We start from the raw sequence: 16620 nt of genomic DNA, 5'->3' as shown, positions 1-16620 counted from the left end.
AACTGCAGTATCATCATTTAATAAGTATTCATCCCCTGTGGCCAATACTTAGTTGAAGTCTTTTTGGATAAGTCTCTGTTAACTTTGCACACTGAGATGGAACAATATTTGCCCATCCCTCTTCTCAAAACTGCTCAAACTAGCTGAGGTCTGTTGCAGAGTGGCAACGGACAGCAGGTTTGAAGTCTTGCCACAGATTTTCCATGGGATTAAGGTCAGGGCTCCGACTGGGCCACTCGAGGACACATTTTCTTCATTTGAAGGCATTGTTGCTGTGGCAGTGTGGAATCATTTTGGATCACAGAGGAGGAAGTTTGTCTTGCAACAGGACAGTTTGAGCATTTTGGCAGAGGGTACCGGGTTTTTGTCTAGGGTTTGTCAGTCATGTGCACCATTCATCTTCCCATCAATCCCTACATGATTGCCAGTCCCTGCCACTGAAAAGCATCCCTGTTACATGACGCAACCACTGCCACACTTCACGGTGGGGATGGCGCTACTTAGCTGGTGAGCAGTGATTGATTTGCGCCATACATACGGCTCGGCATTCAGGCCAAAAAATTCCACTTTAGTCTTGTCAGACCACAAGACTTTCTGCCACATCTCTGCAGTATCTTCGTTTTGCAGATTCTTTGTAGGCAAGGGTCTGTTTTTCTTCAGCCAGGGTGTCTTCCTTGCAATGCCTTGGAGGTTGTTGACCCATGTCCATTTTCTTCCATCGCAGCCACCGACTTCTGTAGCTCGTTCAGTGTCACAGTTGACCTCGCAGTAGGTTCTCTGATAAGTGCCCTTCTTGTGTGGCAGCTAGGTTTAGCTTGCACTTCTGTACACTGGACTGCACTGAGCTCCGAGCGATGTTCAGTGCCTTGACAGTGGTCTTGTACCTTTCCCAGATTTCTGCGTCTCTATAATCATATCTCCGACTTGTTTGAAATGCTCTTTCGTCTTCATTTTGAGTCTTTGTTTCTCTCACTCAGAGAGGGATATTTATATTTACAAAAAAGCTGACAGCAGGTGACCCACTAATTTCTTACAAAGGAGGAGCCAGTCAATACATTGTGTGACTTTTGAGGTAATGTATTGCACCTGCGCTAATTACAGCTTGCAATTACAAGGGGAGGGAATACTTTTTAAATGTGATCATTTCTGTTTTTCATTTTTAGTACATTTTGGACAGGTTTTGGAACATTTTTTGTGGATCAGTTCCAAAAAAGCCTAATACAGGCTATTTCAAATTCAGAATCTGTAGCTAGAAAATGTGAAAAATATGTTGAGGGCTGAATACTTTTTCAAGGCACTGTAATTAAGTGAATTCTTCATTTGTCTTTATAATTATTAAGCTAATGAAGCAAGCATTTAAAGAGCTCGTTGTGCCAAGACCTTACAGTGATAGTTCAGTATCTGACAGCAGGAGCTTGCACCATCCAAATGAGAACGCCACGCCCTCTACTCATCAGCATTGGTGTCTGGTCTGGGCTTCACGGAATATTGAATGTGAGGTGTAGATTTACTTCAGGTGGTACGTGCATAGTGAATAATTAGGTATCAGATGGCGAAGGTGGTGTTCTAAATCTGAGCCTGGATGAGTGCAGAGGGAGCAGTTTCAATGTTTCCCTTGTGCCTCTCTTCTCAGGGATCACCAAACTGCGCTTCAAGCCAGCCTACAACCCCTACACTGAGCCCAGCATGGAGGTCTTCAGCTACCATGAAGGTAAGAGACTGGGGATGGTTATGCCGTGCCCTACTTGTCTGACGTGATCCCCACTGAACGCCTGTAGGATGAGCCAGGATGGTATTGGGCATCTAGGATTAAGAGACCAGCAAACAAGCACGTGTGTCCAGGCTCTTGTGGAAGAACGGGACCAAATCCCACAGGACAGCATCTGTTCCCTGTAAAGTCTGTATCGCAGGCGTGCAGCTTGTGTGGCTTCTAGCAGTGGTCAAGAACACAGCTGGACTGTAGCTTTCAGGGCTGATGGCATCTTGATCTTTCTTATTGGTTGCAAAGCTTCTGTCTGTATAAGGAAGTTACCAGTGTTGCATCTCTTCAGTAAAATATTAGTGGCCCTTCTGCAAAAACTGTTCTTGTCGGGGAGATATCTTGCGATCCCTCCATAGCGGGGAAGTGCACATAACAAAACAAGGTTGCAATAAATTCGACAAGGTTTTAAAATTCAGGAATATCAATGGTGCCTTATAGGGGTAGGTCAGTTGCTTACGAGTTGTTTCACTTCAGTGAATTTTATACATCATATTTATGACGCATGAAATGAAGAGCTTGTATATTTAAGTTAAAGAGGCACAGGAGCAGTTGGTTCAAAAGGCGGAAGGTCCTGGTTGAGTGCAGCCGTCACCAGCCAGGGCACTAGATGATTTTGCTTGCATGAGGAGAGAGAATTTGCTGTGTCCTGCAGAAGATTCAGCCCTCTGTCCAATCTGGAGGTTAGTTTTAGTTTTCTCTGGGCTTGCCAACATGAGCTCTAGCTCTTTGCTGCCCTTTGGTGATCGCTGGCGTCGGGGCAGTGGGTATCCTGGCAGGGGATGCCACGGTGTTCTGGCTAGGGAGGAAACACCCCGACCCATCAGTTTAAATTGGCAGTGGAGTGTGCAGTGGACGGAGGTGTTGCCACTCACTTTGTGGGACCTCAGGGAAAAACGTTTGAATCAGTGCAATTAACTTCATGCTCCGTTGGTCTCTTAAATGGTCTAGTTCTCTAATGTCTCTTCTGGGACTCCAGCAGGATATTTTTATTGCTCAGGCGCTGTTGTGAAAAGAAAAAAAAAAGTATTTGTATTGATTCACACATTGACTAGGGATAAAAAGAGATCACTTACAGCCTTGGTGGAACAGTGGCGTTTCTGTGAGAAACATTCTCACTTCCAGACCCAGATGCGTCTCGCTACATCTTCTGATGACATTGCTAAACAGTTTTCTCCAGCCCTGCAACTTTTAAACTGCCTGAGTAATAAGATAAATAACTGTGTTATTTAATCGCTGTTATTTATCCAACTACTGATGTGTGTTTAGGAATGGTACATGAAGGTGTGTTGGGTGCATGCTGTTCATGATTGGCTGTATGTTGTATATTTGTATTGTAAGTCTTTTAATATAGGAGCTCACCTAACCAAATCCCATGCAACTAGTTGGTATTGAATTGTGTATTCTCCCTGACCATGGCCTTCAGAATTGATATGGTAACAGGTTTGGTTTATTTCTGTATGGAGTGACTAGTGATTGGCTGGCCAGACAAGGGACATGAACAGTCTCTTCTTAAATTCTTTATATCTTCTTTTGTCTGTTCAGACAGGGGGCTGATCACTGTTGTGAGTGCTGTCTTAGAGGCCTCTGAAATTAAAGTGTGTATATATACTGAACACCACTTTTTGGGGATAGGAGAAATTTTTGTCTAACAGGAGATTACTAACCATTAAATAATCACAAATCCTTTATACTTTATTAAAATCTGTTTGTGGTTTTAGCACCAAAAGCTGTATCATGAACTAGATTTGGCTCAACAACACAAGAAGTGTTTTACAGCAGTTAACAATTAACTAGAAAGCATTCTGCATGGGAAACAGACACACTAAGGAGATAATCTCCCAATTGATTTGAAGTCAATTATAAACAGAATGCCTTTAAAATACACATGAAACATTAGTTCTAACATTATACAGTTAAAAAATCCATATGAATGAAATATATCCATCACCTAAAAGCGATCATAATCAACTGTTAATTAAATTACTATATTTTTTAAAAATGTATTTTTATGTAATATATAACTAACACTATAGAAATGTACTTGTATGCAGTACGTGAAAATGGTTATGAACAACAGAATAGACAATCTACAAAAATGGCTTATGATCTAATTAAGTGTTTAATCCATTGGGTATCAAAGAATCCAAAGGGTGGAAAATGCTTCCCTTTTTAAAGGAGCATCTTCACGTCTCCTAGAGCTAGAGGCTTTCTCACTCCCACAGGCTTCAGTGTGTGGTTATACAGCACTGGGCTTCAGGGTGTTGTGCAGGGTTAACTGGTTTCTCTAGCGCACTTTCATTCTGCAATAAGATCTCCTTTTTTGGGAACTGTTTCCTTATGGTACAGGTCTCCCTCCAACATAGCCAGAACATCGTGTGAATGCCCCTCTTTTGTCACTGATTTGCTTAGAATCTTTGTATATAACCTCTAGTACTTCAGAGCTGGTCTGTGGGCTGTCCCTGTTTCCAGTCCTCCTGGATTCAGGGCATTCTGGGATGTCTTGGAAATGACTGTCTAAAGACAAACAGTCTGTGGGTCAGCTGGGGCTTTTCAAGCATTTGTCTTTTCCTGGTCTGCTCTGTGGTTCTGAAAGGTGGCCTATAAGACAAGGGCTTTGTTTGCACAGCTGACTCACAGCAGCGGTCAGGCAGCTCCAGACCCTTAATTGTATATCCGTTTAGCAGATCGGAGTGATTAAAGCTGGTCTCGGCAGGGGCCTCCTTGGGACAGCGCCAGGCCAGACGCTGTTGTGAGCGCTCATTCTTAGCTGGCCTTGCCCGAGTAAGCAGTCCAGAGCTCCTCCCCATCTCGAACCCGGGCCAGCACACATATGGGAACCACAGAAGGTTTCCCCGATGAAGAAAAGAATTGGGCCGGCGTGTTCGTCGCCAGAAGCTTGGCGTTTCTTTTCGTTTGGACGCTAAGCGCTTCAAGCTCCCCCGCGCCTCCTGAGCGCAGTCCTGTGCAGGCTGGTGCCTGATCATCTGATTGCCTCGCGGGGTTACTTAACGGAGGCGCCAGTAACGTCACAATAAAACTGGGCCACAACAGGAGTTGATCATGGTCTGCGTCTTAAAGGTGTACTGGAAGTGTCAGTGAACTGAATACATTAGCATGCTTTAACAAGCAGTACTTGTTATTATTGGATTTTTACATTTGAAGTTTGAGGGGGTCAGTATATTTCTTTTTTATACTGCTAGCATCCCGGCAGAATTCCACGGGGATTCAGGACAGCAGTAGATTTTGTCTCCTGTTGAATAAATATGAGAAAAAAATTGAGGTCTAAGCCACAACAGATTAGGTATATATCATTAGTAATAGTGTGTACTTCCAGGAGACCAGCAATACTGTAAAAACGTTTGTGTGGGGAATTGTCCAGGAAGGAACTGTTAAGAATGAATGTCAGTTGTTTGCCAACCAGAAAGATAGTTTAAGCTTGAATTATTTTAAACACACAGAAAGATTAATTATTAAATCTACCAGGTTATTCAGTTGTCTTAAGGTTACTTACACAGTTTCTTCTGCACAGTGTAGCTAATGCTGTGCAGTAACAAACAACAATAAAATAGATCTTTAAACAATTATTATTGACTCCCCAAGCTCTTTCTGCCTTGTCTGAGTCTTCATGCTGCTGTTCCCTCTCCTTCCCAGGCCTGAAGAAGTGGGTGGAGGTGGGTAACTCGGGGGTTTTCCGACCGGAAATGCTGCTCCCAATGGGGCTCCCTGAGGGAGTCTCCGTCATTGCTTGGGGCCTGTCGCTGGAAAGGTGAGTCGGAAAGAGGAAATAACGGATTGTGGTTTTCCAATTGGGTAGGTGTCCCTAATCATGTCTTTTCCCACACCACGCTTGAGCGCTTTGGGTTGGAGGCTTCACTATTAACTAATGAAGCCAGAGCTGGTAGAAGAAATGTGCTTGTGGTGTTAAACGGAATTGTAAGAAGCTAGGCGTGGTGCCCTGACATCCCTAATGAAAATTTCTTTCTTCTGCAGTTACTGCACTTTGTTCGTAGTCAGCAGCTAATTGCCAGTTATTTGTCTAATCGTGAGTTGTGTATCTATCCGTTGGCAGCACTCTTGTCAAATTCTTGGTCGTTTGAGATCTTTTCCTATTCGTGAAGACAAACGAGGTTTGCAGCTTGCCAGAGACGCCCTTCAGTAATTCTGCTCAAAAGAGGGGGGGAAAGTGTCCGTAAACACTGGCTTCTGCAACCCCAGTGTCTGGACCCTCTCATCAGTAATGGAAACAGGTGCTGTATCACACTAAACTGGGGTGTCCCCCCCTCTTTCTGATTTTCACCCCAGTTCGGCTCTGAATGAGCGATAGAAGCTATTAACTGACTGAGCTGCACCAATTGAACAGAATCTCTGCTTTGAAGAGACCTTGGACACCTGTAGACTCCCTGGTCCTCCAGGACTGGACCAGAGTTGCTTGCAGTCAGTGTCATGCTTACAGCCAACAGCTATATATCTGGCAGCCCACTGGAGCTCAGCAGGTGTGAGCCTGGTCAGTACCTGGTTGGGAGACTCCTGGGAAAAACTAAGGTTGCTGCTGGAAGAGGTGTCAGTGGGGTCAGCAGGGGGCGCTCACCCTGCAGTCTGTGGGGATCCTAATGCCCCAGTATAGTGACGGAGACACTGTACTGTATAAAAGAGCCATCCGTAAAACCGAGGTCCTGACTCTCTGTGGTCATTAAATATCCCTGGGTGTTTCTCGAAATTTCCCCCTTGACCTTTACCAATCATGGCCTCCTAATAATCCCCATTTTTTAACTGGCTTCATCACTCTGTTCTCCTCCCCACTGATAGCTGGTGTGTGGTGAGCGTACTGGTGCACTATGGCTGCCGTCGCATCATCCAGGTGGGGCTGCACATTGGTCATGGTAGAGGAGAGTCCCCATTACCTGTAAAGCGCTTTGAGTGGAGTGTCCAGAAAAGAGCTATATAAGTGTAAGATATTAATGAATATTATGGGTTAACCCTCCCAATTAGCAAAAAATCCAACAAAAGCCGATATGATCGGCACGTGTCTTTTTTCATTTGCAAATCCCGGGACAGAGGTACATGTGTCAGAGCCACTGGCTCATTCCAGATGAGCTCTTAGTGATTCATTTCCATCAGTTTAGTCATTATTCCAAGGGTTTGTCCATCGAGGCCTTTCAGTCCTCTATAAATCCTGCAGGCATGAGTTCGGGACCAGAAAGGATTACTGTGCATTAGAGGATGGAGTGGGTGTGAGAAATGTTATTTCAATATTAATATTCATATTGAAGGATGCCATAGTTACCAAGGGCACCATGGCTTTCGGTAATTCTGTATGCCTGGCTTTCAATTCTAGCAGCATAGAGAGAGAACTGGAATCACAAGGTCGTGCCCCAGCCTCTTGGCTCTGGAAAAGACATGATTGGAGGAGGGGGGACTGGCTGTAATCCAATCAGCACTAATGAGAAGCTCAATCACTAATTGATTTTTAATCCAGGTTGGGGGGGGGGGAGTTCCCTCTGTTCTGTGGTTTAAGCAGATTAGCTGAAGCAGCCTCGTCCCCTCCACCACTTTCTCTCTGCCGCCACGAGCTATACAAGCTGTCTGTGGCAGGAATGCTCCTTTATTGAATGTGCCTCGGTGGTTTCCACAGGAGCCATTGTCTGCCGGGTCACTCTCTCCAAAAATCAGAAGAGGGTCTAGGTTCCCCACTTACCCTGTGCTCCCATGTGCACGTGGTGTCTGCTGGTGCCGGCTTTCTTCTGATCTTCGTGTCTGCTTGTTAAAAAAACAAATGACCCTAAATGTCTCCTGAGTGTTGCCATCCGCCTCTGCCCGGCAGATTCCTGGAAGAAAGCTTTCTGGAAATCTCCGCCTGGACATTTCTGGAAGCCGCCTGCTGTGGCGTCACTCGTGCGTCATATACAGTTTTTGTGTCGTTGTTTTTGGCCTGAATCTTATTGGCATGAGGACTACACGAATGGGATGTGTATTTGAAAGTTGGTTCAATAGCCCACCTTGTCTGGTTGGAGAATGTGGTGACCTTAATTCTGTGTGGGTGCATTGAAACTGTGAAATCTGCTGTTCCTTGCACATTAGCGTCTTGACATTGCCTGCTGGTCACTCACGTTTTTTCATGTTTTTTCTCCTAGACCCACCATGATCAAGTATGGCATCAACAACATCCGCGAGCTGGTGGGCCACAAGGTCAACTTACAGATGGTGTATGACAGCCCAGTGTGCCGACTGGACACCTAAATCCAATCAGGCGTCTGCACGGACGACCCCTGGTCCACTTTGCCACACTGGGCCAAGGGCTGTCACCTCAGGACCCCATTACCCATGGTTACCGCCAAACCTCCACCAACAGGCTCCTCAAACTTTATTTATTAATCTCAGTGGTGTCCCTGCAGGACACAGTCTAGGCAGTGATAGTATGGGACTTGTAGATTCTCTGGTTTAGGTAGGAAATGAAGTAAAGGAGATAAATATATACTGTACTTCCTTTAACAGAGAAACTGCTTCGTCTATGCATTTTATCCAACTCTAGTGACAAATTGTTATACATCGCCTGCTTTTTTTTAAACCACGATCAGAGTTCTTAAACACTTAAAAACACTGGTGAGGTTGACTTAATTCCAAAGCATTGTGTACCTACGACATAATCGTGCCTAACTAACATTATGAACTGCTCTGCCCAGGTCTGACAAGTCCTTATAACAGAAACTCACAGTTACCGCCTCTAAAAGGGATCTGTCACAAGCAGCATCCTTTGTCTGCTAAAAAACTGTTGGTTTGCTCACGGGGAGAGTATTTCTCTCAAACACAGCAGGGTATTTTGTTCATGCATATTTTTTCAAAATTCACCCTGTATGTGAACTGTTTTTCTGTATATTGTACAGCAGAGTGAAACTCTGTGATCATGTTGACCAATCAAGTCATTATAGGGTGGCACTTTTTCAAAACCATGCAGAGAGGCCAGCAGGAGAAAAATGCTAGTTGACAAAATAAACGCTCTTTAAGGCATTTTGCTTTTGATTTTTCCTTTATTAGGTCGTAAGTAAAGCCTGATTCTGATCTGACAGTGCTCAGTGGTTTAATCGATTCATACCTTTGACAGAAGGTTTGGGCCTTTTGAAACATTCAGTTCAAGCACTTTCTAACCTTCTCTCCCATCAGTGCTCAGTCTGCATCTGCTCTCTGACCTCTGACCTTAACAGGTAAGGTAGCTGTCATTGTCAGTCAGATTCCTAAAGGTTTTGTTCCCGCCCAGCAAGGAGTGTGTTGTGTGTGAGTTTCTGTAAGTCTTTTGCTAGGATTGCGAATATGCTGACCAAAAATGAACCAGGATTAATTCTGCCAACATGCACATTTTACTTTCTTAATACTGACAGTATTATTGACAAAGTACATCACCATGCCCTGGTCCTTTAATTCTATCACTGGCTGCTATGGAAAAGAGGGAGGAAGGAAGAGTAACTTAATTAGCGTTGTCTTCCGAGTTCCATGATAAAGTCTTGTTCCGGTTTCTTTTTAAAGTTAACCGCGGCTTTAAATAGTTAACGTCAAGGTGGTGAGACCTTGCCTTGATTCTGAAAGAACTGCCCAGTGACTTAAACCAGTACAGTTGAGCCCCTGCGGCACAGATATTGCTGCTTGAAACCGGGTTGTTTTTTTCTCCTGCTTCTAACCTTTAACCATTACCAGGAATAAGCAGCTTTCTGGCGCTGGATGAGTTCCTGACCCTTCCAAGAACCTAACGGGTATTACACCAGATAAAGCAAGGAGTGATTTATGTTTTTTCTTAAGCCCTCATTTTAACCCAGGCTCCAAAGCGGTTTGTATCTCAATCTCGTTCCTGAACTGTGCCCTAAAGAGAGATTTGACATGATCTCTAAATCATCTTTAAATTGTCTTTTCTTTTTGTTCATTTAGTCAGGAAAGATGCATCACAATTCTTGAGTGGATTTGTTCACTCCCCCCTGACATCAGAGTGCCAGATACAGCAGTGTAAAACACGTTGTTTTGCTGGTTTGCGTGTGTCCTGGATCCGAGCAATCAGTGTGCTCAAAGGATCAGGGAATTTACACAAGAAAATAGCATCCTGTAGAAATAATGACGTCCTGAAATTCTGCTGATTTATATGGGTGGTTTTATGAATTTTTATTACACCATCCTCAGCTCTGGAGAAAATGTATTTTTCTTTATTCTTTCTAGATTGTTTTACGTTGTTCTGGTTGCCTTATTTGTTTCGGAGGCATACTAACAGAATGGTAAAACTCATTCAGTTGATTCTTTTAAGAGATCCAAACAAATCAGCATGGATTCTTTGCAACATGTTTCATACTTTTCTGTAAATTTCAGCTTTCCTGGCTCAACCTGAGGATGTGTTAAAAATGTGGACATGTTCCACCACTTCTGGAAATTAGATGGGAGAGTATTGAATTGATTCCGAAGGATGCAACAGAACAACCCCCTGTCTCTTCACACCTTCCCGTACACCAGTCTGACACGCTCGAAAGGTGTGTGAAACGGACAGGGCCTCTTGATGCAGTTGTGGAAGAGCTGGGCACTTCGGTACTGTGATTGTAGCCTGGCTCTTGGGCGTCAGTTCAGCTCTCTGAGGTGTTGATTTGACAGCCTATCTTGAGCAGGTATTGTTTGTTGCTGCAGGAGATGACTTTGACTTGGAACATGGTCTTGTAAAAGACCCACACTCTTTCAGGATGATTAAATCCTTAAGGGTCCTGGTATCGTCCAAGGTTGTATTGCACTTTTTTGAGTAATTACTGACTTAATTGGGACATTTCCTTCAGCTGGTAATATAGAGACCTACAAAGCCCTGCTGGTTTGCAGCACTACAGGGCCTGATGCATACGCTCATTCACTCCTCACACTGTCTTCTCACATGGCTGCCATTCCCAGTTGCTCAGACAAAACCATTAAGACCTGTACAACATTGAAAGACAATAGTGGTGTGATTGTACATGACAGTTTTACCTTTAATTTAAAAAAAATCTATTGCATCAGAAGAGCAGGTTTGTGTCATTTGAACTGTTCTGCTGAGCTTTTTTTTTCCCAAACTGTTGTTGCCGACTACCTTACGATATACATCTGTATGGTTCTTGAACATTTGCACAAGTTACAGTTCAAATGCGATTAAGCTTTTAGAAACAAATTGAAAATCACATAAAAAGACACCTTACATGAGTACTGCAAATATTTTACACTTACAGGTAAAAAAACAACACATCGCACTTGGCATTCTTTAGGAGTTAAGAGGTTTTTTTTCCTAAACTACTGGTTGCAAGCTGTTTGCTACACTTCAGTACTAAATTCCTGAAATGGCACATCCAAAAGGATCAGATTGCCTAAAGCAGGTAAGTCACACAATGTTGTTGTGAGTCTGCCAGGATCCTTTAAAAGCTGGGCCAGCAGAGTTGGAGGTTTTAGGTTTCCCAAGTGCTTTCCAAAAACACTTTGGTTTTCCTTTTCCAAGTCTGGTAGAGCTTTTTCCCTTCTGAGTTCAAATGCAGCGAGTCCTGCGGGTTTTATTTTTACCAAAAGCAGCAAATGGAGCCCCAATTGGTATAGTTTATTCCAGTGGCAGTCAAGCACACGGGAGTCCAGGACGGAGAATGTGTGTCGAGTAACAGCAGGTGGGACAGTCCGTGTCTCTGCTCGTAAGAGAGCATGCCCCTGTTTAAAGATTATTGATTTAGATCGACTTAATGGTGGTGGTTTTGATTTAAAAAGGTCACGTTTATCACAATACATTTGTAACTAATCTACTCCCCCCCTCTGCCTGCTAAAACGAGCAACGAGCACCTTTTATTAGACGCATGGAGTGCTGCTGCCTCTTGGGTGGCTGTTGCTCAGTAGCTGGTGGGTCCCTCTGCCAGTTCTGTCCTCCCAGATCGCGATCTGACCTCGACGGACACACGCGCTGGTCCTTGATGGCTGAAAAGCAGGCAGTCCCAGGCGAGGGGATTTCCCGGATTGGTGGGAGGGGCGGGGGGCTGACTCTCCTTCGGGTGCTTCTGGCCCCTCTCGTGGCGGTTCAGGGGAGTTGAAGTCGAGACTAGCTGTTGCAGATCCCCGGAGGTGGCTATGGTTGTTGTTTTGTTTTTGCAGGAAGGTGGAACTAATTGCAGGTGAGTGATCGGGGACATAGTGCACTGAGGCGTGGAGGGGCTGAAGGCAGGTCAGTGTGTGTGCTCCCTCACAGTCCAGTTGCTCTCCAGGGTGGGGCGCTGGCGAGGATGGACAGCGTGGGGGATGGCGGGGGGGGATCGGTTGCAGGTTCTTGACTCTGGAAGGCCGCTCGGGGGGTGGGGTCTGGCAGGGGGCGTTTCTACGTGTCCCGGGGCGTGGTCTGGTAGGGGGCGTGTCTACGTGTCCCAGGGCGTGGTCTGGCAGGGGGCGTGTCTATGTGTCCCGGGGCAGGGTGAGGCTGCGGGCGGGGCTGTAGGTGGGGCTGTGCAAGGGGAAGAAGGACGGGATGTAGGAGGGCAGGAGGGAGGGGCTGGGCTCGGGGCTTTGGTCCGAGGACACGGGGATCTGCACGTCGTCCTGGTCCCACACGTGGAAGGCGTTGGTGTGGGAGGGGGCCAGTGGCGTGGGGATGCGGTTGGGCGTGATACAGCTGAGGTCATTCTCCTTCTCCAGCTCCTCCTCGCTTGGGCCCAGGATGCAGTCTGCAGGGGTGAGGGAGGAGAGAGTTTTGGAAGTGTGGCCTCTCTTAAGCTTACTGACGTGGTTCTGTCTGCATTGCCTGCATTTTTCTCTCCTTATGGTTTTTCTGTGCTTTCCAATCCTGCACCATAACTCCTGGGTTCCCACCCCTGGTCCTGGTGGCTCACACACCTGTGGAGCCTCAGCTGAGCTAACAGCTTGCTCGAGTGGAATATTCACAGTTCCTTTCTGCACCGTTTGGGAATTTTGGTTTCAGAAAAGAAACACTTAAAAGGCGATCATTTGCACATAACAATAAAACAGCTCAAATGAATCCTACTGTTATGTCAATTAAGGGTTTGATTGTGTAGCAGAGTTTGGCTGGAATGAAACACAGCAGGTGTGTGGACAGCATCAGGATTGGCTATCTCTGACATAAATTACTGTTGTAAAGGACTGTGCATCCTGTCTATTGAGCCCAACATATTTTCCTACATCCGATGGTTAAGACCCAAGAACTGATTTTAAAGAAAGAAGTTGTATAAGCGACCCATTAAAAAGTGCTACAGGTCATAGATGTTTCCCAGTTCTCTCACTGCTCCCTGCCCACCCTGAATACGCAGCCCCTGATACAGGAATGATACTGAACCATCCTGTGGGAGGTATTTACACCAGGGGCTTGGGGGTCTCTGAAGAGCGGGGAATATCATCTGTTTGGGTTCTGCTCTTCCAGACGTGTACCAAGGTGACCTCAAGCTGTCCTAGTCTCCCACTCTTTTAACGAATCATTGTGGTGTCGGTCTCTGCCGTTCTTTTAAAGCGATTGCTCTATAATCCATACTTTCCATATTAGAAAGAGTTGTGGGGGGGGTTGTATTTCTCTTGATGATGCGGGGCTTTGTGCGATTGTTGTCTTGCGTAATTCCAGCAGCAGCTGTTTGGATACGAGTCCCTCACTGTCTGTGAGCTCCTTTTTCCTAGACGGTTTCTGTCTGACAGAGTCAAACACTGTTCCTGGTTTCGCCCTGCCCACATAATACATCCTAATCAAATTGCGGTTTTTCAGGGTCCTGTATAGGGGGACAGGACACTGTGTTCCTCTGATCAGGGGTGACCAGCTGCAGTCCTGGAGGCCCACAGAGTCTGGAGCTTTGCATTCCTGCTTGGCTCTAAACGAGTCCCTTGAGCTAATCATTGCCCTAACTGGGGTAGTTGGACACCTTTTGGGCAGGTGGTGATTTTGGAATGACTTACAGGACTTGCTGGACTGCAGGTCTCCAGGACTGGAGTTGGTCCAGCACTTATACACCAAGAGACAGTTCGCAAGCACTCCTGGAGCAGAGGCTGCCTCAGGAACAGTCTTATACAAAGGACTCCAGCTGGACAATCTGTCCCTTAAGGCGGAAGCAAACCGTTTCATTTAGTTTTATGTATTGGCGATACTTAGAAGATGACCTTATTCGGGCAACGTTCAAGGAAGACAAAACTTACATTAAGTGTTATCTTTGTACCTTTGTTTCTTATAGCAATACAGAAACCGTTTCAACGGGTTCTTCTAGTTGTCTCGCCGTTTAGTTTTGCTAGACCTACCTTTATCGTGCTTAATTTAAAATATTGGTTTAATTTTTAACCCGTACATTGTAGACTGAGAGTGCTACAGCGTATTTTGTTGGCAACCGAGTTTTCTGCGAAAACAAACATTAGGCGTCAGCTTCCGGGGATTTTTTCTGATTTTTTTTTAAATCTTGAAAAACATCCAGCAGCATGGTTTATTTTTAATGTTTGTTTATACAAAATGATTCAGACTTGGCTTCGAGCATCGTATTTAAATTCCCCGCCCCCTAGATAATTTGTTCAGGTCGGTGAGTGATAAAAGGTTTAAAAAACTATTTAGGACTGTTGCGTTCAACTCTGCTGTGCATTAATATACCTTCTGTTCATTTACTGCAGCCCTGTACTAGGGTCACTGAAAAAACGGAAACCGACATGAATTTTATTCATTGGGTTAAAGCCTGACCTCGAATAAGATAATTATGTAGTGGCATTCGTTGTTGCATGCAGCGGTTTCCATTGGGTAAACACAAAAGGCTATACATTGTGCAAAATGAATTTGCATTAGTGCTCCATAAAAACAACACAAAGTCTTTCACTCTCGGGAGCTCAAAGCAGTCGGATTTTAGATTCTAAATGAACTGGGTTCATTATTTATACATATAACTCTTCGATATCTGTGTTATTAGAGTGGTTAACGTGTGGTCCGCAGACTTTGTTGGTTGATCAAGAGCTTTTAAAATTCGTTCTTGTCCAGAAGACTCGCTTGATGATGTAATCTCGGACTGAGGCTTTTTAAACTTGAGTCTACTTGAAACTACCCGGAAGACCTGCTTTGACTACAACAGGATGATGCATTATCTTCTAAAAAGGAGTAGCTAAATGATATATAGTAAATTTGTTGATACATCTTGAAGGATTCCTAGAAGAATCTCCGGAAGACTTCCAGGTCCGTTGTTCTGCGATTCTACTGTATGTCGCTTAAACTAAGAACAGTTGGCGCAGTCAGACACGTCTATCAGATGGTCTCACGACATACAAACAGCAGATATTTGTAGCTATTTCAAATTGCAAAGATGATTTTTAGATAAACCAAACTCGTTCGTTGAATTGGTTCTAATTTTAAAATGTTTTCATTCTTAAATTACGCTTTTCCATGCAAAAACGCCTCGCTTAATTGTTGTGGGGCTTCGTTTACAATGCTAAGCAGTTTATAAATTTAGGATACTTTGTTTTTTTAAATTAATGTCTATACTAAATCGAAATGTAGTTATCATCTCCGTTGTAATAAGTAATTGATTCTTATTTGTAAGATTGGTGGTCTTAAGACACTGTTTTTCAATTCTTAAAGTTAAAGGTTTCCTTGAACTGAAAACTAACGTTTTATTTTTAACGACTACGTCGAGAAGCTGTCTAAAATCCCATATCACACTTTTTGGGGGAGTTGTTCAGAACGCGCAATTCATTTTTGTCATCAGGGTAAACCCAGTAATAACCAAGAACAGACCAGTAGAATTACCTGCGAGGTCGTGGGCGAGGTCCTTGATAAGGTGACCCACGATGGCGTACGCGACAGCCACCACTACCAGAGCGGCCATCAGAAGATAGAGCACCGCTTTAGGCAGTGGGATGAGGTCCCGGGGCGTTGGTTTGTAGTCCTTATACAGCGGGTCGTTGTTGGAAAAGGAGTACTGAAAAGCGTGTCCAGCCTCATCTGTGATGTTGAAACTAGTGATGTTAGCAGAATCCATGGTTTTCTAGCTTTTTGGGTGATATCCTCTGCGGTTTTGTCCGGATTCTTTCAAATTCGTCAAGCGTGAAGCTTTTTTCCCCCCCTCTCCTAGACCTGTTGTACTTTTCAAGTCGCCGGGCTCCTCAACGTGCTCAATGTGTCCTCAATTCCAGCGCTGGCGATGCTTGTTTAAATTATTCTGAAGCTTGGGCGAAAGAAAATATTCATGAGATGAGCATTTCAACAATGGCAAAGTAACCATCGTTAATTCTAATGTAGACCTTTCGATTTGCTGGGTACACACGAAGTTCTGTAAAGAGCAACGGCTTAATCCCCCGTGCATACTTATTATAAACGAGAAACATTTAAGATAGTCAGCCCTGCCAAAACATTAAGGACGTTCTTTGTCATCACGAAACCAGCATTCAAATGTCGAGATGAGATTATATCCCCAAACTGGAATATTTGTGGGGTCTATATTTATGGGAAACTAAACGTTCGTTTCACGTTGAATAATGTTCTCCGGAGGTGACTAACAGGTAAAGGTTAGATAAGGATATATAATACGTACCTCGACCATGAATGAACAGAGGTCGCAGGAGAAAAAAATGCGCTTTTTTTTTGCTGGTTTAGTAATAGGTTAGAAAATGTCTCCGTCGAACCCCATGTTTTTGTAATAAAAAGTGTCAGCATTCCTGAGAAAAATGTCCATTTGAAAGTTCTTTTTCTGATCAAAGTGACGATTTCCAGGTGAGCAGTTTAAGAGATTAGATTTACTGTGGGCGCAGAATAAAACCTCAATTTGATAGCGAAGGTTCCTGCCCAGAAAGTACGGGACCATGTAAATTCCTCTGCACGCTTCTCATGAGGCTGGGCGGAGCTGTCCTTGGTCCTGACAGGTGCTGGCATAGCTTGTAACTCT

The 16620-nt window shown here is 44.5% G+C and overlaps 2 protein-coding genes across 2 annotated transcripts in view; one reads left to right on the top strand and one right to left on the bottom strand.

The window, feature by feature from the left end:
- The window catches only part of farsa (phenylalanyl-tRNA synthetase subunit alpha), a 26757-nt gene extending 17990 nt beyond the window's left edge, over nucleotides 1-8767 (top strand). The window contains exons 11-13 of the mRNA XM_088932046.1: nucleotides 1634-1711; nucleotides 5414-5528; nucleotides 7894-8767. Of these exons, the coding sequence (XP_088788172.1) occupies nucleotides 1634-1711; nucleotides 5414-5528; nucleotides 7894-7999 (299 nt within the window). The 3' untranslated portion in view covers nucleotides 8000-8767. The remainder of the gene's footprint in view (nucleotides 1-1633; nucleotides 1712-5413; nucleotides 5529-7893) is intronic.
- Nucleotides 8768-16620, bottom strand: LOC148820841 (uncharacterized). Its single transcript, XM_088932047.1, has 2 exons — nucleotides 15486-16620; nucleotides 8768-12438 (listed from the first exon to the last, which is right to left on the bottom strand). Exons 1-2 carry the CDS (start codon nucleotides 15715-15717, stop codon nucleotides 12170-12172), a joined length of 501 nt encoding a protein of 166 aa, XP_088788173.1. The 5' UTR covers nucleotides 15718-16620; the 3' UTR covers nucleotides 8768-12169.

The sequence above is a fragment of the Atractosteus spatula genome, chromosome 14 (assembly GCF_055471065.1).
Source record: "Atractosteus spatula isolate fAtrSpa1 chromosome 14, fAtrSpa1.hap1, whole genome shotgun sequence".
NCBI lineage: Eukaryota > Metazoa > Chordata > Actinopteri > Semionotiformes > Lepisosteidae > Atractosteus > Atractosteus spatula.
The sequence above is the reverse complement of the archived record's forward strand: the minus strand, read 5'-3'. Positions and strand labels throughout refer to the sequence as shown.

Excerpts from the sequence above, each read along its gene's own strand:
- LOC148820841 (XM_088932047.1), bottom strand. The coding sequence starts at position 15,717 with ATGGATTCTGCTAACATCACTAGTTTCAACATCACAGATGAGGCTGGA. Across the intron at positions 12,439-15,485 it reads CCTCGCCCACGACCTCGCAG|ACTGCATCCTGGGCCCAAGC; the intron begins GTAATTCTACTG and ends TCACCCCTGCAG.